This window comes from Macaca fascicularis, chromosome 11, assembly GCF_037993035.2.
Source record: "Macaca fascicularis isolate 582-1 chromosome 11, T2T-MFA8v1.1".
NCBI lineage: Eukaryota > Metazoa > Chordata > Mammalia > Primates > Cercopithecidae > Macaca > Macaca fascicularis.
Genome location: NC_088385.1, coordinates 112,132,798 through 112,159,558, shown reverse-complemented (window position 1 = coordinate 112,159,558; position 26,761 = coordinate 112,132,798). Strand labels below are relative to the sequence as shown.

The window sequence follows — 26,761 nt, the reverse complement described above, 5'->3', positions numbered from 1 at the left end:
TGACCCTGAGCTCTTGACAGGCTCTTGGTCCCTCCTCCCCCTTCTCCCCTCCCCCTTTCTCCTCCCCTGTCCTATGTGCTGAGCTTGGTCTTCCACGTTCCATTCTCTCAGCCAGGGTAGTGACAAGCAGGCGAAGCTAATCAAGTTTGTCCTCCAGCTTACCTGTCCTAAGGCCACCAATGGTAGAGTCCCCCATCATCCCAGTCAAATGTCAGAAAAGCCAAAATTGAGCTGCATTAAAGACGAGGAGCTGACCAGGAGCGGAGGCTCACGGCCATAATCCTAACACTTTGGGAGGCCGAGGTGGGTGGGTCACTTGAGGCCAGGAGTTCAAAACCAGCCTGGCCAACATAGTGAAACCCCTTCTCTACTAAAAATACAAAAATTAGCTGGGTATGGTGGTGCATGCTTGTAATCCCAGCTGTTTGGGAGACTGAGGCATGGGAATCGCTTGAACCCAGGAGGCGGAGGTTGTAGCGAGCCAAAGCAAGAGTCTAGACAGACAGACAGACAGACAGACAGATAGATAGATAGGGAGTGGGGAAATATGGAATGCCCAAGCCAACATTCCTTAATTACAGAAGAGAGAGAATCCTGAGGTGCTCACGTGGAGAAACACTGGCCCCCCGTTTGCTTCTGATTTTAACCCTGTGATTGCCGTGTCTCCTGTGACACAGTGCAGAGGAAGCCTCCTCTAAAGTGTGATTTCTCAGATGGATGGGCCCTGTTGGGCAGACTGTCACAACTGGGTGGGGTGGCCTGGTGAGGTCTAGCTTAGTAGGGGTAAAGGGCAGCCACCATTTCCACACCTCAGCACACACCTCCATGAAAACCAGGGGCTAATGTCCCAGAGCCAGGCCATCTGTCCACTTACCCCTGTGTGGGCAGCCCTCGGCCTGCTAGCCCACGCAGCCTCGGGGCAGATCTGTGGCTGTTAGAAAAGGAAAAGCATTGCCTTTGGCTTTGTGGTTGCACCTTAGTACCACTTCCTGGTCATTTTCCTGTCAGCACCGCTCCTGCCTGAACCAAGAGCAGGGGAGGCCTGACTACCATTTCATTCCTTCCTTCTTGGAACTTGCTTAGGCTGCCTGTGTGAGCAGCCCTGGAGGAGGGGCTTCTCAAAGCTTTTCTCCAAAAATGTGCATCAGCGGTGCGAAGCATGGACACCTCTGTCAGCAGCAGAACTGTTCAGCTGGGTTCAAGCATAGGTCAGTGGCATTCCTTAGGTTCTGTTTTAAAACAGCAGTCATATAGACACATTTACTACTGCAAAATTGAGTCTCTGTGATTCATAGTTTTCAGGGCCTAAGGGTAGAGGGTTGTGGCCTTGTAGGAGGCTGGCAGCTCCATCTGTAAGGCCGGAAGCTTGGCGGGGGTGGAGTGATGGCTGCCAGTGGCTTCTTAGTAGTGCTGGGTTGGCCAGCAGTGAGTAACTGACCCAACACCTTCTGTCTTAAGCATTCAGGTAGAACTGGAAGCCGAGGCGGAAAAGATGCGGGTGTCCCAGCAAGAGTTCCTTTCTGTTGATGAATCTGTTTACACTCCAGACTCTGATGTGGCCGCACCACAGATCAACAGGAACCTCATCCAGAAGGCTGGTTACCTTAATCTCAGAAAGTGAGAACGCCACCGTCTGCCTCTTTTTCTGAAATCAGTTTTCCCTAAGAAGTGGCTGAAAAGCAATCTTACATGCCCCATTAAAGTCGGAGGGAGGTGGGCGGGTGAGACTGGGAAGAACTCCCATCACAGCAGCCCTCCCACTTGCAACATAGGAAACCTCTGGGGCCCAGGCACTGAACTGCACTAAGAGATGGGGCTGGAATGAGTCCTCTAAGAGCCCGGTGCTGTAGACTCCAGGACACTGTGGCCCACCCTTGTCTCTGGTCACTGTGGCCATGTGCAAACAGACCACTCTTATCTGTCACCATCCTGGACCACTGACATTTTTTATCCCGTCATGCCAATTCCCCCACACCAGCTGGCGGGTGAGAGCCATGTGCTGGAGACCTCCCCGCGAGCCAGAGGCAGCGTCAGAAGGCTTTTAGAGTCAGTTCGATTCATACTGATTGGGTCACACATTTACCACTCGGGTCTTTAAGTGTCCATTTTGAATGGAAGGGATGATCAGGTTTAAGTGCTTCTGTGAGCGCAGAGGATATTGTCATGGTGTGGTGTGAAAAGCACTGACTTTGGAATCAGACAGCCCAGCTGGGCTGAGCCTTGATCTCTTCATGTGTAAAATGCAGCTGATAACCGCACCTGCTTTATGAAGTTAGATTGAATGTGTTCATCCCTCCCAGGCAGTGAGCACTCAGATGTCAGCCGCTGCCATTTGGGGAAATTACTGGGACAGGAAAACCAGTGCCTTTGGACATAGTTGCTACTCTGTAAATACTGAGCCAAGTAAAGTATTTGAAAACCCCCAGTGGAGGGTCCATGGAGAGGAATTGCCAGCTGTTAGCAGGCTGGAGCACCTCTAAGGTCTGGGAACTTGCAGCGATCACAAGCTAAATGTCCCCTGGAGTTCTGCAGGCGTAGAAAACCCACTGGGTTCTGTTGTTACTTGCCAGGAACTAGATTTTCCTTTTGTAAGCAGCCCACAAAACAAGAATGACCTTCAGTTAAAGCAAATCTGTTGAGAGCCTCCTAGGACCGGTGGGTGCTGTGGGCTAAGGCAACCGTGAGTAGATTCAGAGCAGCTCAGCTCCAGGTCTCAGAGAAGTGATTCTCCAGGTGTTCAGTTCTTCATGGTGGTGGACTCATTCTAGTTCCATCTCCTGGTTTAGTAGTCAGCGTGTGGCTGCAGTGCGGGGTCGGCCCTGGGACTGGTATCTCCCTTGGAAGCAGAGCCCGTGATCTCCCAGATCATTCTAGCTAAATTGTACCCTTCTGCTGCTCTTTCCACTTGAATGGGCAGTTTTGCTTTAACGATATAAAGAAACACATTATTTCTATAATGCCACCAGTACCCATAACGAGGCAGCAAGACTTAGAGGTGCGGCTGGTGCTTTCTGGTACTAATGGGCTTTTTAAAACACAACCCACAGCAAAACAGGGCTGGTCACTACCACCTGGGAGAGGCTTTATTTCTTCACCCAAGGCGGGAATCTGATGTGTCAGCCCAGGGGAGCCGTGGCTGGAGGTTTGATCCAGGACCTGGACAACTGCTCAGTAATGGCCGTGGATTGCGAAGACCGGCGCTACTGCTTCCAGATCACCACACCCAATGGAAAATCGTATGTCTCACGCGTTTTATTTGGGAGGAGAACGAGTATAGTGGTTTCACCCGTGCCAGGGGCCTCCTAGTTCATTCCTACGTGCCAGCCCTCTGTGGGAGAGGCCCCAGTCTGGGTATTGTTTACCTTTCAGGAGGATGATTTTCTGCTCTCTTTCAACAAGCCCACGTGACCCATAAGGGATCCAGCCTGTCTTATCCCATATGGAGATAAGTGAGGGTTTGTCTGTAGCTTTGGAGATGACCTACATGTGTGAGACAGCAACAGAAGTCGTGCGTGTTAGCACAGATTCTGAGAGAGAGAGAAGGCTGTAGCGACTCCTAGCCTGTTGTAAAGAAGCATTTGTGTTTGGATTGTGGCAGGGGAGGGTAACTGCATTTTGGTAAGGACGACCTTCCTGAGAAGGCCATTTTTCCAGCAGAAGCGGGAGTTGTGAGAAGTACACTCCGCTGCAGCAGTATTGGCGGCTGCCATGCTGTTCCCACACGCCCTGTGTACCTGAGGGGCCCCAAAGAGGTGGTACTTTAACGATCCACAGCCTGTGGTCGTTCACAGTAGATCCCGTCCCAGTGGGATCCCCTCTCAGAGCAGTGGTTTTTAAACTGCCCCAAGGAGTTCGGAGTCCCATGGAGGGGCTTCAGGGTTCACCTGCCTGGGGAGAGGAGTGGCCCTGCCCGTCATCAGAGCTGCTCTTCTGGCATTGCATTCTATTAAGATTTGACGTGAACCGCAGGGGGGCGCGGTGGGGACGGCGTTGGGATGATGTCTGTCCTCCCAGCTTGGCAGAGCAGCTTTAGACCCCGTCCTTCCTGCTTTGGTGATGGGAATGGAGATTCCTGGATGCTCATCATGGTCCTTTGCAGTTACCTCCTCTGGGCCTCACTTTCCTCAGATAGAAAATAGAAATAAGATCTGTGTTGCCCCATCTGCCACAGATGAGAGGAACAAGGGAACCGGCAGATGTGGAGTCTCTTTAAAGAGGTAAAGCCTCGGCCGGGCGCGGTGGCTCACGCCTGAAATCCCAGCACTTTGGAAGGCTGAGGCGGGGGGATCACCTGAGCTCGGGAGTTTGAGATCAGCATGACCAGATGTGGAGAAACCCTGTCTCTACTGGAAATACAAAATTGGCCGGGCGCGTTAGTGGTGGTGGGCGCCTGTAATCTCAGCTACTTGGGAGGCTGAGGCAGGAGAATCGCTTGAACCCAGGAGGCGGAGGTTGCGGTGAGCCGAGATCACACCATTGCACTCCAGCCTGGGCAACAAGAGCGAAACTCCGTCTCAAAAAAAAAAATAGAGTTAAAGCCTCCACAAAGGTAGGGCAGTATTACTGTTACCTTATTCCCCGGCCTCCATATGCAGACTTTTCAGTTCTGGGAAAGGAGTGAATGGGCTGCCAAGTCCTTCTTTGGGCATGGTGGAGGAGTGGCTGGGCTTGGAGTCCTGGTCATCTTGGATCATTAGAGGAGGTCGACAGATGAATCTCACTGTAGAATCAAAGACTTGGGCTAGAAGATCTGAGTCCCACCTTCTGATTTCATAGAAGAATATGCTGAGGCCCAGGGAAAGGGCCGTGTTTGTCCAAGATCACACAGTGAATCAGGGAGAGCCAGATCTACAAGCCCGTTTTCTTTTTTTTCTTTTTTTTTTTGAGATAGGGTCTTGCCCTGTCACCCAGGCTGGGGTGCAGTGGCACAATCACCACTCACTGCAGCCTCAACCTCCTGGGCTCAATCAGTCCTCCCACTTCAGCCTGCCTAGTAGCTAGGACTATAGGCACACGCCACCACGCCCAGCTAATTTTTGTATTTTTTGTAGAGAGGGGGTTTCGCCATGTTGCCCAGGCTGGTCTCGAATTCCTTGGCTCAAGCCATCCTCCTGCCTCGCCCTCCCAAAGTGCTAGGACTGCAGGCGTGAGCCACTATACCTAGCCCTGGAACCCCATTTTCTTTCCCTCTCATCATGCTGCCTTCGTGGCCCGTTTCCTCCCACACCCCAGCTAAGTTCAGTTTATGTAGAATAATCCCCAGTCACTGAGATTGGGGAAGTACTTAATTACTCAGATGCTTTTGTTTCAGGGGAATAATCCTCCAGGCTGAGAGCAGAAAGGAAAATGAAGAGGTAAAGATTTTGTTTGTCATCCTTCTTTCCTAGTGTGGTGGGTGACTTTGGGATTCAGTATTCTTTTTTAATGTCCTCTACAGTGGATATGTGCAATAAACAACATCTCCAGACAGATCTACCTGACTGACAACCCTGAGGTAATTAACAGTTGCCTGCATCTCAGCCCTTTTCTCAACCTGGAAGGTAAGCATCCACCTCCTGGGACTGAGTGTGTCTTCCTGTGGATTTTTAGGCAGTCGCAATCAAGTTGAATCAGACCGCTCTGCAAGCAGTGACTCCCATTACAAGTTTTGGAAAAAAACAAGAAAGCTCATGCCCCAGGTAACTAAAAGACAAAGGAAAACTTGCTTTTGTGGAGCCAAATTATGGATTAGGAATATGAAATGAGTTGTTGCTTAATCCACACAAACCAAGGCATGTTTTTCAGCCTGTTTAACAGAAGCAGTAACGCTGGCTGGGAAAGTTAAACATCTGCCCATGTTCACACCATGTTGTGAGTGGTAGAGCTAGGAGTCAAGCCTGTCTGATGTCAGCAGCCCTGTCCCTTCCACTGGGCCGTGCTGCTGCAGTCCAAGCAAACAGGACATGCATGGAGGGGCCTGCTAGTCAGGAGTTCTCCCCACATTTTCTGTCAGCTTCAACAAAGTAACTGAACGAAAGCAAAATTTTTTTTTTTAAATAAGGAAAAAAAATCACCTTTTATATATCCATATTAATGCCCATAAGTCTGCACATACGGTGATCGTTTTATACATACATTTATTTTGTATTCGCACATACTTTAACTATTTCTACATTTTTCAGAATTGTTCCTTTTAGTAACTACACCCTATTCCATCATTTATTTATTTACTTATTTATTTATTTTTAATTTTTTTTGAGATGGAGTCTCACTCTGTCACCTAGGCTGGAGTGCAGTGGCGTAATCCCGGCTCACTGCAACCTCCACTTCCCGGGTTCAGGTGATTCTCCTGCCTCATCCTCCCGAGTAGCTGGGATTACAGGTGCCCGCGACCACACCTGACTAATTTTTGTCTTTTTAGTAGAGATGAGGTTTCACTGTGTTAGCCATGCTGGTCTTGAACTCCTCACCTCAAGTGATCCACCCGCCTCGGCCTCCCAAAGTGCTGGGATTATAGGCATGAGCCACTGTGCCTGGCCCATTCCACCATTTATTAACCATTGATTATTTAGGTTATCTCCCCGGCGTTTACTGTTATCATTTAGAGCAAACATTTTCATGCATACAGCTTTCCTCATTTTGAATTCTGCTTTAGGATTTATTCCAGGAATCCTACCCTTTGTCTTAATGGGAGTTTCCATCTGGTTAAATGGTAGAGGGCTGTATTTTCATACTAATGAAAGCCTGGCATTAAAGGGTAAATTACAATTATGACTATATTTGGTGTTCGTCTTTTAGTGGCATGGTAGAAAGAACCCCATTACATTTTTTACAAATATCTAATGACCCCAGAAGGAAGTCATTAAAAACTCAGGGTTAAGTAACTTCCCAGGATCTGTGCAGTGTGGAGCCAGTGTTCACACGCTGGGCACTGGGTGCCTGAGAAGGAATGGGAGAAGGTAAGGCCAGAAAATAGGTTTGAGTCTAACTGGAAAGACCTGGGTGCCCTTTTTAGGAGTTACAGGCAGTGGAACAAAACGGAAGGTTTTGGGAAAATGGGCAATGGTCAGAACCAGGGTTGGGAAGACTGTTCTGCACCTGAGGAGGATAAATTGGATACAGGTTGTGGGAAGAAGGGGAGAGTGCAAGACCCAGTAGGATGTTGATGTAGTAGTAGCTGTGAAGCAGAACATGAGAACTTAAACAAGTGTTTTAAAAAAAGAGGAGGAAGAGGCAACAAGTCCGAGAAATATTTCACCGTAACTTAAGGATTTAACAGTTTATACAAGTAGCATGCTTTATGAAATGGAACTCTAAGGTAGATACTACATGAAAGGAAGTGGAACTAAAGTCCATCCAGTCAGTGAGGGTTAATCCTGTAGCCTTCTCCTGGGTAAATGTATGTCTTCGCTTTGTAAAGTTACAAAAATGTTTGATACGCACAGTGGAGGGAATACCAGACCTGCAGTTGAGAGACATGGGTTCTGAGGATAGCTCTGCCTTGTGTTATACACAGCTAGGTGTCCCTGAGTAAGTCAGTAAACGCTCTGGGCCTTCGTCTTCTCAGCCTTGTAACATACAAGGAACTAGCTGACCTCCTAGGACCCTTCTAGCTCTGATATGCCATCTCTCAAGGGTGCTGATGGATAGTTTAGGAGGGTTCGGAATTAGAAGGTGTGATAGGTTTCCTAAAAAGACAATTTGCAGCCCATATTTAATTATTCAGTAACTGATTTTTTTCTCCCCTATTCTAGAATCAGCAAATCCCATTCTTAGACCAAAAGGATCCCACAGAAGGGACACAGAACACTCCCTGGGGGAGAAAAATGACTCTAGCCAGCCGGCTGAATTAGCCCAGTGATTGGATGGGGGACAGATGTGGCTGCCAGATGGCCCTAGAGCTGTGGGGAGAGGGCTACTCTCTCTGTTAGGGTCATCCCACTAAGAATAAAGCAATGTTTTGATGACAGTGGGGGGAAAGAAGCAGAGAAATTGTGTTCTTGGGAACAAACTGCCATTTACTTCTAAGCAAGTATCATATGTGGACTTCCCTCATTCTGCAGTTACTATATATCTACTGTTCATTCATTTATCCAGCTACTCAACAAATATTTGAATATCTACTATTTGCCCAGGGCTGGCCTAGGTAAGGAAACATAGAGATTACTGGGGAGAACAGGCAAAAGGTAAGCACAGACTGAGTTAAAACGAGGGAAGCACTTCGACGTTAAGGAGATGAGGTGCTGTCATGGAGGGTGAAGAGGCGACCTGTGCAGGGCCTGGCTGTGAAGATAATATTCAAGCTGCAAAGTAAAAGACAAGATGCGGCTACTCTTGCAAAGAGCCAGAGGTGGTGTGTTCTTGGTAGCAATTGTGGAGGTAACAGGATAGAGAAGAGCTTAGTATATCTGAGGAACTGAAAGGAGGCAGCGTAACGGGACAGTGCAGGCAGAGGGAGATCATGGGGCATGATGGGGTGGTGGGGAGGGTGGCAGGGACTGATGATGAAGGAAGCATGCAGGGAGCTGTGGAAGGGCTCTGAGAGCTGTGTGTTTGTGATGGAGATGGAGATACCCACTCTCCATTTTCCAAAGTTAGCTCTGGCTGCTCTGGAGAACACAGAACAGAGCAAGTCAGGAGCCAGTGAGGAGGCATCCCAGCAGCCCAGGATTAGATGATAGTGGTTTAGACCAGGATCATGGCAGAGATGAAAAGTAGATGGGTGTGGACTTACTCTGGAGGTAAAACCTATGGGACTGGACTTGACGGATAAGCGTAAACAGAAAAGGACAGATCAAAGGATGACTCCAGTTGGAGCTGAACACCTGGGCAGATGGTGTTTCTTAAAGAGACGAAGAGTTCAGTTTTGGACATGTTAAGCATGAGAGGCCTATGAAACATCCCATATGAGTTGTCAAGCAGTCAACGGATGATACAGGTGTGGAGTGCAAAGAAAACGTCTGGGCTGGGTGTATGAATCGGGGACTCCCAGCACTGAACAGCAGTGGATGAGGTCCTCTATGGGAGAGAGGAGAGGGAGGGGAAAGCAGAGCCTGCAACCGAATCCTAAAGAACTCCAGCAGTTAGGGTAGAAAAGGAGCCTGCAAAAGACATTGAAAAGGAACATCAAGAAAGGTAGGAGGAAACTCTATAAATTAATGTGGCACCGGCAGAAACCAAGAGAGAAGAGTTCAAGGAGAGATCAGCTGTGTTAGATGCCTTAAGTCAATTATGATGACTGCAAAGTGTCCATTAGAGCTGGTGACATGGAGAACACAGGTGAAAATTAACATCATGTCACTCCTATGTTCAGAGTCTTTGGTGGCTCCCTATACTGTTGTGTCAAGTTTAGACCCCACCTGATGGTATAAGGGCCCTCTACAACCTGGCCCCACCCTATCTTGATTGTTATCTCCCCACTTTGACTCTCTGGGGAGCCAAAATCTTGGACTCACTTTCTCCCCTTGAAGCTTCTACTCATAGCTTTCTCCAGTGCTTACTACTTATTATATTACAGCCCTCTCTTAAAGACAGGATCAAACAGCAGATGTGACTCTCCCATTTAGGGTTATTGAGGCAGTATGACATCCTGGGGATGCACTCCCCCTGGCAGTAAGGAGACCCTGTTTTTAATCTGGCTTGCCTACCAGGTAACTGAGTGCCTTCAAAACTGCTTAATTTCTCCAGAGGCCTCAGTTTCCTTTTCTGTTAACAATGGAGGTCAGACCAAGTGGTCTCCAAGGGCTTGCCTTGCAGTGACCGTCTACAAGCCTATGTACAGTGTTTCAATCCACATTCCAGTAAGTATGATCATTTGTCAAATACCTGTTGTAAAGTAGTTTGATACACTACATTCAGTTATTGACATGTTTGAGAAATAGGAAAATATTGACATATCCAGTGAACAGAAAGATCACTGAGAGCTTTCTATGGTCCATGCAATGAAAGAAATCAAAATACGTTGATATTCTTTGCCCTTTAAAGGAGTTTATAGTCTGGCTGGGGAGAAAAGATTTTTTAAATGTTGAAAAGTTAAATTACAGTATTCTGAGACTAGAGGAGAACATGTTGGTGCCTGATTAATCTCTCTGCAGAGAGCACGGTATTTGATGGGCCACGATGTCAGCAATGAGTGTGGGCACAGTGTGAAGCTCAGGAGGCACACAGGGCTGCAAGACTGTGCCTGTGACTTAGAAGAATCAGAGGAGGGAGGAGGGGTGCAGGCTGGCCTAGTGGATGAGGAAGAATTTGAGCTGGGTTGGGAGAGTTGGGTGAGCAGCAGAATTGAGATGAAGATGGAAATAAGGAAAAGCATATGGTATGTGTGGTACAGCTCTCATAGAGGGTGCATTAAAGGAGTGGAAATGGAGGCTTTTGGGAAATTAGAGCCAGATTGTGATTAAATGCCAAGCCAGGACCTTTAGTCCATTCAGCTAACATTTTTGAGTGCCTACTATGTGGCAAGAATACATATTACTTAGTTATAGCATAGGCCCTCCAAAACCTGCCTCACAGAGAAGGATACAAACAGAAAATTAGTAGCACAGTGCAGGATGCTGTGCAGCAGAGAGAACTGCAGGAAATGGGGCAGTCTGAGGGTTTTTAGCCAAGGATATGAATGAAGTTTGAAGAAGGTTTATTTGTAGAATGGATTAAGGGATTGAGTTAAATCTTTTCCCCTTGTATTTTCATTCATAAAAGTTACCTCAGCCTTCAACAAGTATTCACTTGATTATAAAAGCATAAGGTTAAGGGAACTGATTTTGTCCCCTTCAGCCAGAACCTGAAAAATTCAGAGATGGAAAATGAAAATGACAAGATTGTTCCCAAAGCAACAGCCAGTCTACCTGAAGCAGAGGAGCTGATAGCGCCTGGAACGCCGATTCAATTCGATATTGTGCTTCCTGCTACAGAATTCCTTGATCAGAACAGAGGGAGCAGGTATGGACTGAGAGAGGTTATATCTGGGAGAACTGAAAGTAAATTTGAGGTCTCTTGTGTCCCCCTCCACCACCAAAGACTGTTGCCATTCTGACTTCCAGTTCAAGTGATAAGTGCCCTTCTAGCTGCTGCTGTCGTGTTTGTTCAACTCTGGCTATTCCCCTAGGCGTACCAACCCTTTTGGTGAAACTGAGGATGAGTCATTTCCAGAAGCAGAAGGTAAGTGACTAGTTTGGTGTCCTTATTCTTTCCCCTGCACAAGATGACAAGGGCCATCGAAATAAGATGTGAAATCATGTTTTAGAGAGCTACGATTAGGAATATGAATTGAAGATTTGTTCTTTCTGAAAGTTTAGTAAGATATCTGCAATGGAGGCAAGTCTTCGATAAAAACTGAAGGGTAGCTGAAAGACCATTTACAGCTATTTCACTGTTAGCCATAGCCTTTTTGTAGCATAGCATAGAAATGTGAAATCTGAATCTGTTATCACATTCAAATGCAGGCTTGGTGAATTGGAAATATGCTATTTCATTTTAGAAAACCAAAAGCACAAATAACTTGTTCTTGAATTTGAAGATGACACAAATGAATGATATTTAGGTCTTTCAAATTCAAATGTTTGGTTTTTTTACATTCTTACAATGTACTTAAGAACATATCTGATGGCTGGCATGCTGGCTCACGCCTGTAATCCCAGCACTTTTGGAGGCCGAGGCGGGTGGATCACCTGAGCTTAGGAGTTCAAGACCAGCATGGGCAACACAGTGAGACCCCGTCTCTACAAAAAAAAAACAAAAAACAAAAATTAGCCAGGTGTGGTGATGGGCGCCTGTAATCCTATCTACTCAGGAGGCTGAGATGTCCGAATCACTTGAACCCAGGAGGCGGAGGTTGCAGTGAGCTGAAATCACACCATTGCACTCCAGCCTGGGCTACAGAGTGAGACCGTCTCAAAAAAAAAAAAGAAAAACCTTCTTTGATCTTCTAGTTATGGTTGCTGGGAGTCAGTTTTGTCAAGTTATGCGCCACTGTCAGCAGCCAGTGCTACTTCCATTAGGCTAAACATCGTCACTGCCTTTCAGTAATACGCATGAAGTATGAATTGCATGAGACCCAACATGAGATCTTATATCCTGCAAATGACTTTTCCTTTCTAAGAGGACTTTATCAGTGGGCCAAAGTAATGAATCTTCTATTGTCTAGTCAACGCACTCTTTCAGAGAAAAGGTACACTGTAGTCACCTAGAGTTTCAGCATTAGAAGGATGTTCATCTGGTACCACCATCATCTCATTTTATAGATGAAGAAAAGCCTTTTTAGTCTAATGAACTGACAAACAAACTGACAAAATGTAGACAATGGAAGAGGCAGAGCTTTGGCAATATTGGGCTTATAAAAGCGATACTGAGAAATTTTGGTAGAAGCTCCTCCACAGAAAGCAGGCAAAACCAGCACATCTGACACTGGTGTGCAGATCAACAGCAGCAGGAAGTAAATGAGATCCTGAGTGGAAAATGCTGTCTTGCAGATTCTCTTTTGCAGCAGATGTTTATAGTTCGGTTTTTGGGATCAATGGCAGTTAAAACAGACAGCACTACCGAAGTGATTTATGAAGCGATGAGACAAGTATTGGCTGCTCGGGCTATTCATAACATCTTCCGCATGACAGAATCCCATCTGATGGTCACCAGTCAATCTTTGAGGTACATTCAGTTTTATTTTCAGACTTTCTTATGGCTTCAGCTAACCCTTTTAAGGCTAATTCACCCATCTGAAATGTTAGTGTTGGAATGAAGAGACTGCTGTTGGTTTTGCCCCCACTATTTTTTACATAAGACAGATAGCCTAGAAAGTGCTCCCTTAGAGACAAGAACTGGTATCTTCAAAAATTCAGTGGTGAGTGAATATTGTTGTTCAACAAGATGCTATCACACTAGACTTATTCTCTATATGTCAGAGCTTGAAAATGGAAGGTTTTTTTTCTGAGAGTACTATTTATAAAAATAATGGGGAAAAAAACTAAAAAATCTGCCAAATCTGCCTAAATAACTTGGCCTTCACAGAGAGAGCAGGCCATATTAACTACATGATTTAGGGTTTCAGGTAATATGATCTGGGTTTCAGATATGACCAAAGTCCTGGTTATGAACCTGGGCGTATGATACAGTAGCCACAGGTAGCATCTGCATCATAACTAGCCTGAACTGAGATGTGTTTTCAGTGTTAAATACATACCAAATTTCTAAGATTTAGAATGTAAAACATCTCACTAATTTTTTAGGTTAATCACGTGTCTGGTAATATTTTATATATACTAGATTAAGTAAAATTAATTTCATGTGTTACTTTTCACTTAATGTGGCTGCTGGGAAAGCTTCAATGACGTATAAGGCTTCCATTACATTTCTCAGGGACAGCACTGCTTTAGAGCCAGAATGTCTCAGTTTACTCCTGGCTTCAGCATTTCTTAGTTATGTGACCTTAAGCAAGTTTTGGAGGCTCTGTACCTCAGTTTTTTCAGCTGTAAAATGAAAATAACTATTTACACCCTCCACTGTTGTCATGAGAAATAAATGTCATGAGGAATAAATGTGCTAATATATGTAAAACATTTACAATTCAGTGGCCCATTAAAAGTGCTCAATGAACGTTAGCTTCAAAAAAGGTAACTAGGGCTATAGCAAAAATCAGGATATAGCTTCTTCCATTCATTAAGCCCATTCTTTTCATTTATTATGAACGTCATCTGAGAATTAAGTTCTTATTAATAAAACCTTATATTTACTTAAAGCTTTTCTTTCAGTATGTCCTGGACCTTTTACAGAAATGGGCTCATGGTTCTTATAATCCTAATGGTCCTGGAATAATTTCCACCAAAAAGATCAAAGGAAAATATATGTAAAAGTACTGTGAAAAACCACAGCACATCAAAATGAAAAGACAACCTACAGAATGGGAAAAAAGTATTCACAAATTCTATCTAATATGGATGTAGTACACAAAATACACAAAGAACTCTTATAAAACTCAACAGAAAGACAACCCAATTAAAAAATGGACCAAGGACTTGAAATAGACATTTCTCCAAAGATCATCTACAAATGGCCAATGAGCACATGAAAAGATGCTATGTGTTATTAAGGAAATGCAAAGCAAATCCACAATGAGATATGTCACTCCATATCAAGATGGCACATGCACACTCTGTCTCATAGATGTGTATATATTTATATATATCATACATATATTTATATATCTCATATATATTTAATGGAAAATAAGCGTTTACAAGGATGTGAAGAAACTGGAACCCATTGCTGGTGGGAATATAAAATGGTTCAGCTGCTGTGAAAAAATAGTTTGGTGGGCTCCTGGGTAGTTACCCAAAAGAATTAAATACAGGTGTTCAAACAAAAACTTATACGCAAATGCTCATAGCAGTCCTTTTCATGATATCCAAATGGTGGAAATAATACAAATGCCCAACAGCAAATGAATGGATCAACAAAATATGGTAGAGTTGAGCATTCCAAATGGGGAAATCTCAAATGTTCCAAAATCTGAAACTTTTTGAGTGCCAACTTGATGCTCAAAGGAGATGCTCATTGGAGCATTTTGGATTTTGAGATGCTCATCCTAGTAAATATAATGCAAGTATTCTAAAATCTGAAAAAGAAGCTGAAATCCAAAACAATTTCAGATACAGGATACTCCACCTGTATATACGTATGATGGAATATTATTTGGCCTTAAAAAGGAACAAAGGACCGATATGTGCTACAACATGGATGAATGATGAAAACATTGTGCTAAGTGAAGGAAGCCAGATACAAAAGGCAACATACTGTAGGGTTCTGTTTATATGAAATATCCAGAATAGGCAAATCCATAGAGACAGAAGACAGACTGGAGATTGCCAGAGGGTGGGAGGAGGAATGAGTAACTTCTTAATGGAGATGAAGTTTCCTCTGGGATGATAAAAATGTCCTAGGACTAGATAGTGGTAATGGCTGCACAAAGTTATGAAGACACTAAACATCATTAATGATAAATCTGACGCTATGCATATGTCACCACGGTAAACATACCCCTGCAGTGGAATCACAGAAAATCAGAAGATTGAAAAAGAAAAATCAATTCTCAGACAAGATGCCTGAATAGGAACAGCTCCAGTCTGCAGCTCCCAGCGAGACCAACGCAGAAGGCAGGTGATTTCTGCATTTCCAACTGAGGTACCTAGCTCATCTCATTGGGACTGGTTAGACAGTGGGTACAGCCTATGGATGGAGATTAAAAACACAGCACGAGAACTGTGTGAAGCATACACAAGTATCAGTAGCCAAACTGATCAGGTGGAAGAAAGGATACCAGAGATTGAAGATTAACTTAATGAAATAAAAGTGTAAAGACAAGATTAGAGAAAAAAGAATGAAAATGAATGAACAAAGCCTCTAAGAAATACGGGACTATGTGAAAAGACCAAACCTACTTTTGATTGGTGTACCTGAAAGTGACAAGGAGAATGGAACCAAGTTAGGAAACACTCTTCAGGATATTCTCCAGGAGAACTTCCCCAACCTAGCAAAACAGGCCAACATTCAATTCAGGAAATACAGAAGACACCACAAAGATACTCCTCGAGAAGAGCAACTGCAAGACACATAATCGTCAGATTCACCAAGGTTGAGATGAAGAAAAAAATGTTAAGGGCAGCCAGAGAGAAAGGTCAGGTTACCCACAAAGGGAAACCCATCAGACTAACAGCAGATTTCTCTGCAGAAACCCTACAACCCAGAAAAGAGTGGGGGCACACATTTAACATTCTTAAAGAATTTTTAACCCAGAATTTCATATCCAGCCAAACTAAGCTTCATAAGCGAAGGAGAAATAAAATCCTTTACAGACAAGCAAATGCTGAAGGATGATGTCACCACCACACCTGCCTTACAAGAGCTCCTGAAGGAAGCACTAAATATGGAAAGGAAAAGCCAGTACCAGCCACTGCGAAAACATACCAAAATGTAAAAACCGTCAGCACTATGAAGAAACTGCATCAACTAATAGGCAAAATAACCAGCTACCATCATAATGACCGGGTCACATTCACACATAACAATATTAACCTTAAATGTAAACAGGCTAAATGTCCCAATTAAAAGACACAGACTGGCACATTGGATAAAGAGGCAAGACCCATCAGTGTGCTGTATTCAGGAGACCCATCTCATGTGCAAAGACACACATAGGCTCAAAATAAAGGGAAGGAGGAAGATTTACCAAGCAAATGGAAAGCAAAAAAACAAAAGAAAAAAAAGCAGGGGTTGAAATCCTAGTCTCTGATAAACAGACTTGAAACCAACAAAGATCAAAAAAGACAAGGGCATTACATATGGTAAGGGGATCAGTGCAACAAGAAGAGCTAACTATACTAAATATATATATACCTAATACAGGAGCACCCAGATTCATAAAGCAAGTTCTTAGAGACCGACAAAGAAACGTAGACTCCCACACAATAATATTGGGAGACTTTAACATCCCACTGTCAATATTAGATAAACAAGACAGAAAATTAACAAGGATATTCAGGACTTAAACTCAGCTCTGGACCAAATACAGAACGCTCCATCCCAAATCAACAGAATATACATTCTTCTCAGCACCACATCGCACTTATTCTAAAATTGACTACATAATTGGAAGTAAAATACTACTCAGTAAATGCAAAAGAACAGAAATCACAACAAACTGTCTCTCAGACCACAGTGCAATCAAATTAGAACTCTGGAGTAAGAAAGTCATTCAAAACTGCACAACTACATGGAAACTGAACAACCTGCTCCTGAATGACTACTGAGTAAATAAATAATGAAATTCAGGCAAAAATAAATAAATTCTTTGAAACCAATGAGAACAAGGACACAACGTACCAGAATCTCTGGGACACAGCTGAAGCAGTGTTTAGAGGGAAATTTATAGCACTAAATGCCCACAGGATAAAGTGGGAAGGATCTAAAGTCGACACCCTAACATTACAATTAAAAGAACTAGGTTGGGCACCGTGGCCCATGCCTGTAATCCCAACACTTTGGGAGGCCGAGGCAGGTGGATCACCTGAAGTCAGGAGTTCGAGACCAGCCTGGCCAACATGATGAAACCCTGTCTCTACTAAAAATACAAAAAATTTGCTAGGTGTGGTGACAGGCGCCTGTAATCCCAGCTATTGGAGAGACTGGAGCAGGAGAATCGCTTGAACCCAGGGAGGTGGAGGTTGCAGGAAGCTGAGATCATGCCATTGCACTCCAGCCTGGGCAACAAGAGCAAAACTCCACCTCAAAAAAACTAGAGAAGCAAGAGCAAACAAATTCAAAAGCTAGCAGAAGACAAGAAATAACTAAGATCAGAGCAGAACTGAAGGAGATAGAGACACGAAAAGCTCTTCAAAAATCAATGAATCCAGGAGCTGGTTTTTTTAAAAGATTAACAAAATTGATAGACCACTAACCAGACTAATAAAGAAGAAAAGAGAGAATCAAATAGACACAATAAAAAATGCTAAAGGGGATATCACCACTGATCCCAGAGAAATCAAACTACCAACAGAGAATACTATAAACACCTCTACACAAATAAACTAGAAAATCTAGAAGAAATGGATAAATTCCTGGACACATACACCCTCCCAAGATTAAACCAGGAAGAAATCAAATCCCTGAATAGACCGATAACAAGTTCTGAAATTGAGGCATTAATTAATAGCCTGCCAACCAAAAAAAGCCCAGGGCCAGACGGATTCACAGCCAAATTCTACCACAGTTACAAAGAGGAGCTGGTACCATTCCTTCTAAAAGTATTCCTAACAATAGAAAAAGAGGGACTCCTCCCTAACTCATTTTATGAAGCCAGCGTCATCCTGATACCAAAACCTGGCAGAGACACAACAAAAAAAGAAAATTTCAGGGCAGTATCCCTGATGAACATCAATGCGAAAATCCTCAATAAAATACCAGCAAACTGAATCCAGCAGCACATTAAAAAGCTTATCCACCATGATCAAGTCAGCTTCATCCCTGGGATGCAAGGCCAGTCAACATGCACAAAACAATAAATGTAATCCATCACATAAACAGAACCAATGACAAAAACCACGATTATCTCAATAGATGCTGAAAAGGCCTTTGATAAAATTCAGCACCCCTTCATGCTAAATACACTGAATAAACTAGGTATTGATGGAACATATCTCAAAATAATAAGAGCTGTTTATGACAAACCCACAGCCAATATCATGCTGAATGGGCAAAAACTGGAAGTACTCCCTTTGAAAATTGGCATAAGACAAGGATGCCCTCTCTCAGCACTCCTATTCAACATAATATTGGAAGTTCTGGCCAGGGCAGTCAGGCAAGAGAAAGCAATAAAGGATATTCAAATTGGAAGAGAAAAAGTAAATTATCTCTGTTTACAGATGACATGATTGTATATTTAGAAAACCCCATCATCTCAGCCCCAAAACTCCTTAAGCTGATTAGCAACTTCAGCAGTCTCAGGATACAAAATCACTGTGCAAAAATCACACGCATTCCTAGACACCAATGATACACAAACAGCCCAAATCATGAATGAACTCCCATTCACAGTTGTTAACTAAGAGTATAAAATACCTGGGAATACAACTTACAACAGAAGTGAAGGACCTTTTCAAGGAGAACTACAAACCACTGCTCAACGAAATAAGAGAGGACACAAATGGAAAAACATGCCATGCTCATGGATAGGAAGAATCAATATTGTGAAAATGGCCATGCTGCCCAAAGTAACAGTGCTATTCCCATCAAGCTACCATTGACTTTCTTAACAATTAGAAGAAAACTACTTTAAATTTCATATGGAACCAAAAAAGAGCCCACATAGCCAAGACAATCCTAAGCAAAAAGAACAAAGCTGGAGGCATCATGCTGCCTGACTTCAAACTATACTACAAGGCTACAGTAACCAAAACAGCATGGTACTGGTACCAAAACAGAGATATAGACCAATGGAACAGAACAGAGCCCTCAGAAATAACAACACACATCTATGACCATCTGATCTTGGAAAAACCTGACAAAAACAAGCAATGGGGAAAGGACTCCCTATTTAATAAATGATGTTGGGAAAATTGGCTAGCCATATGCAGAAAACTGAAACTGGACCCCTTCTTTAACACCTTATACAAAAATTAAGTCAAGATGGATTAAAGATTTAAATGTAAGACCTAAAACTATAAAATCCCTAGAAGAAAACCTAGGCAATACCATTCAGGACATAGGTATGGGCAAAGAGTTCATGACTAAAACACCAAAAGCAATGGCAACAAAAGCCAAAATTGATAAATGGGGTCTAATTAAACTAAAGAGCTTCTGCACAGCAAAAGAAACTATCATCAGAGTGAACAGGCAACATACAGAATGGGAGAAAATTTTTGCTATCCATCTGACAGAGGGCTAATATCCATAATCTATAAAGAACTTAAACACATTTACAAGAATAAACCCATCAAAAAGTGGGTGAAGGATATGAACAGACACTTTTCCAAAGAATACATTTATGTGGACAACAAATGTGAAAAAAAGCTCATCATCACTGGTCATTAGGGAAATGCAAATCAAAACCACAATGAGATACCATCTCACACTAGTTAGAATGGCAATCACTAAAAAGTCAGGAAACAACAGATGCTGGAGAGGATGTGGAGAAATAGGAACGCTTTTACACTGTTGGTGAGAGTGTAAATTAGTTCAACCATTGTTGAAGACAGTGTGGCGATTCCTCAAGGATCTAGAACTAGAAATACCATTTGACCCAGCAATCCCATTACTGGGTATATACCCGAAGGACTATAAATCATTCTATAAAGACACATGCACATTATGTTTATTGCACCACTATTCACAATAGCAGACTTGGAACCAACCCAAATGCCCATCAATGATAGACTGGATAAAGAAAGTGTGGCACATATACACCATGGAATACTATGCAGCCATAAAAAAGAATGACTTCATGTCCTTTGCAGGGACATGGATGAAGCTGGAAACCATCATTCTCAGCAAATTAACACAGGAACAGAAAATCAACGACAACATGTTCTCACTCACAAGTAGGAGCTGAACAATGAGAACATATAGGCACAGGGAGGGGAACATCACACACTGGGGCCTGTTGGTGGGTAGGGTCAAGAGGAGTGATAGCATTAGGAGAAATACCTAATGTAGATGATGGGTTGATGGGTGCAGCAAACCACCATGGCACATATATACCTATGAAACAAACCTGCACGTTCTGCACATGTATCTCAGAACTTAAAGTATAATAATAATAAAAGAGAAATCTAGGTTACCTGATTTAAACAGCAAACTTCTAAAAGTGACCCACAAAATATGCATGTATTAAGTTTTCACTTATAAGGGAATTTTACAAAATACCTATGAAAGTTATTCCAACTTGAGGGAAATTGTTTATGATCTATATTCAAAAAATTAAATTCATACCCATTAATAGGGACATAAAAGTAACATTTCTTAAGCTTTGTCTACTTAAATTCCCATACACATTTCTCATTAACTGTATAACCACCTCTTGGAAGTGGGGATTCTTACCACAGTTTTACAGATGAACCAGTTTTAAGAAGTCCCGGTGACTTGCATAAGATCAGGTGAGGGGCCAGGATAGAACACTCAATCTCGAGTTCTCTGATAAGTCTTACGGTTTAATAAGTATAACTGCATGTATTTCAAACTGTAGCCTTTTGGTCGGGGGGAGGTAACAGTTTTCCTGAGATATAATTCACGTATCATACAATTTAAATGTACAATTCAGTGGTTTCTAGTATATTCAGAGTTGTACAACCATCACCACAATCAATTTTAGAACATTTTCATCACCTCAGAAAGAATATCCATTATCCCCTGGCAACCCACCCAGCCCTAGGAAACCACTAACCACTAAAATTGCCATCTCTATAGATCTGAGCATTTAACAGATAAATGGAATCATAACCATTTTTTCCACAAACTATATTTTTGCTTTGACCTATAAAATGTATAGTAATAATTTATAATACCATGTTAATTATTCCAACACGAGTACAATACAGTAGAAATTTATACCTACTTATCTAAGATAGGAATAAATTCTCATATAGTTTATTTTCTAGGATATGTCAACCTGATTATTAGATGATGCTTAAAATACTGTTAAAGAAATATATTCTGAAGGCCCGGCGTGGTGGTTCATGCCTGTAATCCCAGCACTTTGGGAGACTGAGGCAGGCAGATCCCCTGAGGTCAGGAGTTCACCAGCCTGGCCAACATGGTGAAACCCCATTTCTACTAAAAATACAAAAATTAGCCGGGCATGGTGGCTGACACCTGTAATCCCAGCTACTCGGGAGGCTGAAGCAGGACAATCACTTGAACCCGGGGGACAGAGGTTGCAGTGAGCCAAGATTGCACTGCTGCACTCCAGCCTGTGTGACAGCAAGACTCTGTCTCAGAATAAATAAATAGTAAATACAAAAAAAAAAAAAAGGAAATATATTCTGGAATACCTTGTTAAACATTATTCCTCTTTTACCCAAACTGAAGAGTCAAAAGCCCTTCAGTATTCTCTCACCCCTACCCCATCTTTTTCAAGAATGTTAAATTTAGACTAAGTTGATCTAGTACTCCAGGGACATTAAAGTTGCCAGTGGATGTTTGCTGAGAGGGAGGCTGTACAGAATATAATCCATCCATATTATACAGCAGATCTATTGAGAATTATAATGCTGTCTTTTTGGGTAAGTTGCTGTATAATCTTCCATGATAGATACCCTGAGCTCTAGCTACACAGGTTCCGTAAAGCAGAAAGCAGGACATGCGGTCACACAGAGCTATCTTGCCTCATCCTCAAACAGGCTTTCTCTCTCTCTCTATTTGGGGGAATTTGTTTTATTTTATTCTGGACTTCTACAAACTCTTCTAGGAATATTCAGTTTATCCAACATTTGTGATATAATGTATCTTTTAAAATTTCAGGTTGATAGATCCACAGACTCAAGTATCAAGGGCCAATGTAAGTACCTCATACAGGTTCATTAGTGATTACTCCTTAATTCACCTTTGTATCTACCTTAAACACAGCCTAGGCACTTAATAAAGATCTGCCACTAATAGGACACTTTTTCTCATGACTTTTCCAGAGAGTAACCTTGTCAGTTTTTAATTCTAGTAGTTGTATGATCTGTTTCCTTTTTTTCCCCCCAGTTTGAACTTACCAGTGTCACACAATTTGCTGCTCATCAAGAAAACAAGAGACTGGTTGGTTTTGTCATCCGCATTCCTGAATCCACTGGAGAAGAATCTCTGAGTACATACATTTTTGAAAGCAACTCAGAAGGCGAAAAGGTCTCTTTTTCATGTGAAGATCTCATAATATAAATATCTCAGTCCAAACAAGTCCATTTTAAAAGAGTTTTCTGGCATTACCTCATTGGATATTTAGTTGATTATTCTGCATGTCTCCATCCAGGAGTTCAGTTAATACCTCCTAAGAAGGCCTCACTGAAAGAAAACTCGATTTAAATTTCTCTGTGGGAAATACCTACCAACCAGAATAGGGTGAATGAGGAAGAACTCTGATGGCAAGACATATTATTTAGTCAGGATATAAGGAAATGTTGAAAGCAGTTCCCCTCGAATTTGTTCTTTAAAAAAAATTAAGGCAAATGCTACAGTAGAGAATAATTTAGTCTCAGAGAGCAAACCAAGGAAGATATTAGAAAAGTACACACAAGCCGGGCGCGGTGGCTTAAGCCTGTAATCCCAGCACTTTGGGAGGCCGAGACGGGCGGATCACGAGGTCAGGAGATCAAGACCATCCTGGCTAACCCGGTGAAACCCCGTCTCTACTAAAAATTAAAAAAAACTAGCCGGGCGAGGTGGCGGGCGCCTGTAGTCCCAGCTACTCGGGAGGCTGAGGCAGGAGAATGGCGTAAACCCGGGAGGCGGAGCTTGCAGTGAGCTGAGATCCGGCCACTGCACTCCAGCCTGGGCGACAGAGCAAGACTCCGTCTCAAAAAAAAAAAAAGAAAAGTACACACAAGCTGTTGGTTTAGTATGAAAAACTTTTGACTATATCTGCGAGTTAGAATTTATCATAATTAACCAATTCTTCTTTCAGTAAATTATGTTTGCCATTGTGTATATGAACATGTCATGGCTAAATACATTTAAGAGAGAAAAAAAATTCCTATTAAAAACTTTAAACATTGGAATTAACCTGAGTTTCACTTACCTGGAATATTTTTTGTATGGCATAAATTGGCAACAGAGGTCAGGACAGTTGGATGCAAATGCCCCCAGCCCTATGTGATGCTCTGCAGCCAGGTCCTGTGTTCCCAAGTGGGAACAGTGAGCACAGTGACCTCACTGTACTTCAAAATCACATTTGTTCTAAAATTTTATCCTTCTCTACCTTTGCCAATCACTACTTTTCTTGTCTTTTGCAGATATGTTATGCTATTAATTTGGGAAAAGAAATTATTGCGGTTCAGAAGGTAAGATGCATTCTAGTGCTGGTTTAGTAGCTACTCAAAACACATCTGTGTACACATACTAAGAGTCTTTTCAAAAAGAAAAGTGATGTTCACTGGAAAGTGTGGCCAAGTTTGGGATTTCCTTTTAAGTATTCTAACCACCAGACATTTTTGATCAGCTGGTTCCATGTTCACTGTTAACACATGAGGACTTCTTATAACTGCTGGAGCTCTTGCTTATCTGTTTTCTTGCTTGCATACTAGTTGGCTAGATTTCCTTTCTTTCAGATTAAGATGATAGATAAGGACCCACCATGTGCTCTAAGGCCTTGCTTCTCAGAGTATGATCACATGCCCCACGGCATTGACAGACATCACCTGGGAGCTTTTAAGAAATGAGGACTCTGAGACCTCCCTGTCTTTCAGCAGCTTCTAATCTTTTGTTCATTCAGCAAATTTTTGAGAGCCTAGTTTGTATAAGAAAAGCTCCAGAATTATAGTAGTGAAGAAGACAGATACAGTCCCAGTCCCTGCCCCCAGGGGGCTTCTAGTTCAGCAATGTACAGAACTTTCTGCAATAATGGAAATGATTTATATCTGCACAATTTAATATGCCAATTGAATATGGTTAGTGTAACTGAGGAACTGGATTTTTAAATTTAACTCAAATTTACATAGTAACATGTAGCTAGTGGCTACCATATTAGTGCAGTTCAGTCTGTTGGAGAGGTAAGGAAGACCAAGGACTAAGTCCACATACATGAAATAATGGCAAGCACTGCAAACTAGTATTTAATGGCATTGGTCAAAAGTTGGCAAACTTTTTCTATAAAGGGCCTTTTGTTTTTGGCTATCTCCCTTGCAACAAATTCAACTCTGCTATTATAAGACAAAAGCAGGCCAGACGTAGTGGCTCATGCCTGTAATCCCAGCACTTTGGGAGGCAGAAGCAGGAGGATCACCTGAGGTCAGGAGTTCAAGACCAGCCTGGCCAACATGGTGAAACCCCATCTCTACTAAAAATACAAAAATTAGCTGGGTGTGGTGGCGCACACCTGTAGTCCCAGCTACTCGGGAGACTGAGGCACGAGAATCGTTTGAACCCGGGAGGCAAAGGTTGCAGTGAGCTGAGATCACACCACTGCACTCCAGCCTGGGCAACAGAGCGAGACTCTTGTCTCCCCTCCCCCCCAAAAAAAACATTTAAAAAAAGCAGCAGCATGGACAGTATGTAAATAAATGGGCACAGCTGTTTTCCAATAAAAATCAAGTGGTTAGCCAAATGACAATTGTTTGCCAACTTCTGGTATAGATTAAATGTGAGAAAAGAAAGGAGTTTAAAGATATAGAAGACAAAAGTTATGTGAAGGAAGTTCCTCTATGGAATCTTTGGAAAGATGATATGAATTGACTATGTAAACAATATTTTGGCTCAGAGGAAAACAGTCTAGATTTTAGAAGTGACATGCCTGAGTTTGAGAAGCAAGGAGACTCAGCTGAAGGCACACATACAAAAGAGTCAGGAGAAATAAGACTAGATTACACAACATATTGAAAGCCAGGCCAAAGGGGTTTAAATGCATCTTAAGCCTTTTCTTTTTTCCCTCTTAAACTCTCCTAACTTCAGGATCCAGAAGCACTGGCTCAATTAATGCTGTCCATACCACTAACCAATGATGGAAAATATGTACTGTTAAACGATCAACCAGATGACAATGATGGAAATTCAAGTGAACATAGAGGCGCAGAATCTGAAGCGTAACTCACTTGCGCCTGTAGGGGAAGAGCAAACAGGAAGGAGAGCTACCTCCTAAGGGTTTTCAACTTCTCTGACATACAGGCACACTGACCTGATTTCCGAAGGCTGACAATCGTTTGTGGAATGTAATCTTGATGCCTTGATACTGAGACTTGGGAGGGAAACTAAGAAATGGTTGACAGCGTTCCCACCCATCTACAAATGTTATTTTAGGTGCTTTGTGGTAAGTCTTTTTTCTTAGATCGCGGTAAGATTTCTTAAGATTGTTCAGCGCTCAGAACAAAAGTTTGAAAAATGCATTGTTCATATGAATGTCATCTCTTTTCAGTTGCCAGTATCCTTTTTAAAAAATGGCAAAAGCCTAGATTTACAACTTGATGAACACTAAATATTTCCTATTAATATAATCTATTTTTGTATTTTACTTAATGAGCTTTAAGTGCCTGTCGTTCTGAAAATTGTGTATTTATAATTCAGCTTATCTCATAATTGGACCTAATAGCATTTCTTTGTGCAGTTAGGTGATGAGCACTGCTTTGAGGCCCAAGCACTAGTAGAGATGCGTGATGCAGGTCTAGTTCCAATAACTGTTCCAGACATCAAGCAATAAAAAAATGAATACCACAAAAGATGTTTGATTTTACAGTGGAGGTTACTGAACCAGCATTCAGAAGTTTAAGGTCCTCCTAGGTATGAGTACTTTTAGTAGTGGATCACTGTGGACAGGGTGCAGCTCTACCAGTTCCTGTTTCTTCTGAGCCAGACCCTCCTCAAGGAAGGGACCAATTAATTTTAAAACTCACTTGAAGCACAGCTGGTCATGGGGCTTGGTATAAAGTTCCTATTTCCACCCTGATACTTCCAATTCCTGGAACCCCAGCCCACTCCCCCATCCCTCCTCTCTATGAAACTAGTATAATGATTTTGAATTGGTACAGTGTGTTTAACTGTAACTAAGTTCAACAGACTATTATTATCTTTGTAATGAATTAACCTAGCAATAAAAATTATTCTGTTTCTTTCGTTTGTTGTTATTTTCTGGAACATCCCTGGAAGAAAACTAAAGTCAGCTCCATAGCTTTAACATTTAATTTCCCAAAAACTAGGGCATAATGAAATCACAGAGGGGATATAGTATCAAAAAATACTTCCAGTCAACATGAGTAGAATATGTGATCCCATTGCTAAAATTTTTAAAGGTGTTGCTTTTAAAATGGTGGATTAATAAAATAACTTTTGTAATCCAAAATTAGGTTAACATCATAGGATCCATTTGAAATGTATACACCATAAAAGACATAGTGAGTCAGTCTAAGCCAGTATGAAATTATGCACCATAAAATTATTAATTCATTGTTCACTAATGCGTTACAAATTTGTATGACATACCTGCTTTAGATCAACTGGTTCTCTGACAGACTGCAAGAGCCACAGTCCCCTGAACGTTTTTTTTTTTTCTTGCTTAGACTTTTTTGGGAGAGGGGTATAATCTCACTCAAGTCCTAAACAATTATTAGTTTGA

General features: G+C 42.4%; 1 protein-coding gene across 14 annotated transcripts in view; it reads left to right on the top strand.

Annotated features, from left to right (window-relative positions):
* APPL2 (adaptor protein, phosphotyrosine interacting with PH domain and leucine zipper 2) overlaps positions 1–26,258 on the top strand; it is a 62,288-nt gene extending 36,030 nt beyond the window's left edge. For 8 of the 14 annotated variants that reach the window (XM_065524741.1, XM_065524740.1, XM_074007668.1 and 5 more), the window contains 12 exons: positions 1,459–1,617; positions 3,048–3,236; positions 5,312–5,354; positions 5,438–5,494; positions 5,590–5,678; positions 10,756–10,920; positions 11,087–11,139; positions 12,450–12,624; positions 21,982–22,018; positions 22,210–22,350; positions 23,454–23,501; positions 25,108–26,258. In XM_065524741.1, coding sequence (XP_065380813.1) covers positions 1,459–1,617; positions 3,048–3,236; positions 5,312–5,354; positions 5,438–5,494; positions 5,590–5,678; positions 10,756–10,920; positions 11,087–11,139; positions 12,450–12,624; positions 21,982–22,018; positions 22,210–22,350; positions 23,454–23,501; positions 25,108–25,242 — 1,291 coding nt within the window. In that variant the 3' untranslated portion in view covers positions 25,243–26,258. The remainder of the gene's footprint in view (positions 1–1,458; positions 1,618–3,047; positions 3,237–5,311; positions 5,355–5,437; positions 5,495–5,589; positions 5,679–10,755; positions 10,921–11,086; positions 11,140–12,449; positions 12,625–21,981; positions 22,019–22,209; positions 22,351–23,453; positions 23,502–25,107) is intronic. The other 6 variants (XM_074007666.1, XM_074007665.1, XM_074007670.1 and 3 more) reach the window with 3 other exon arrangements.
* The last annotated feature ends 503 nt before the right edge of the window (positions 26,259–26,761 follow it).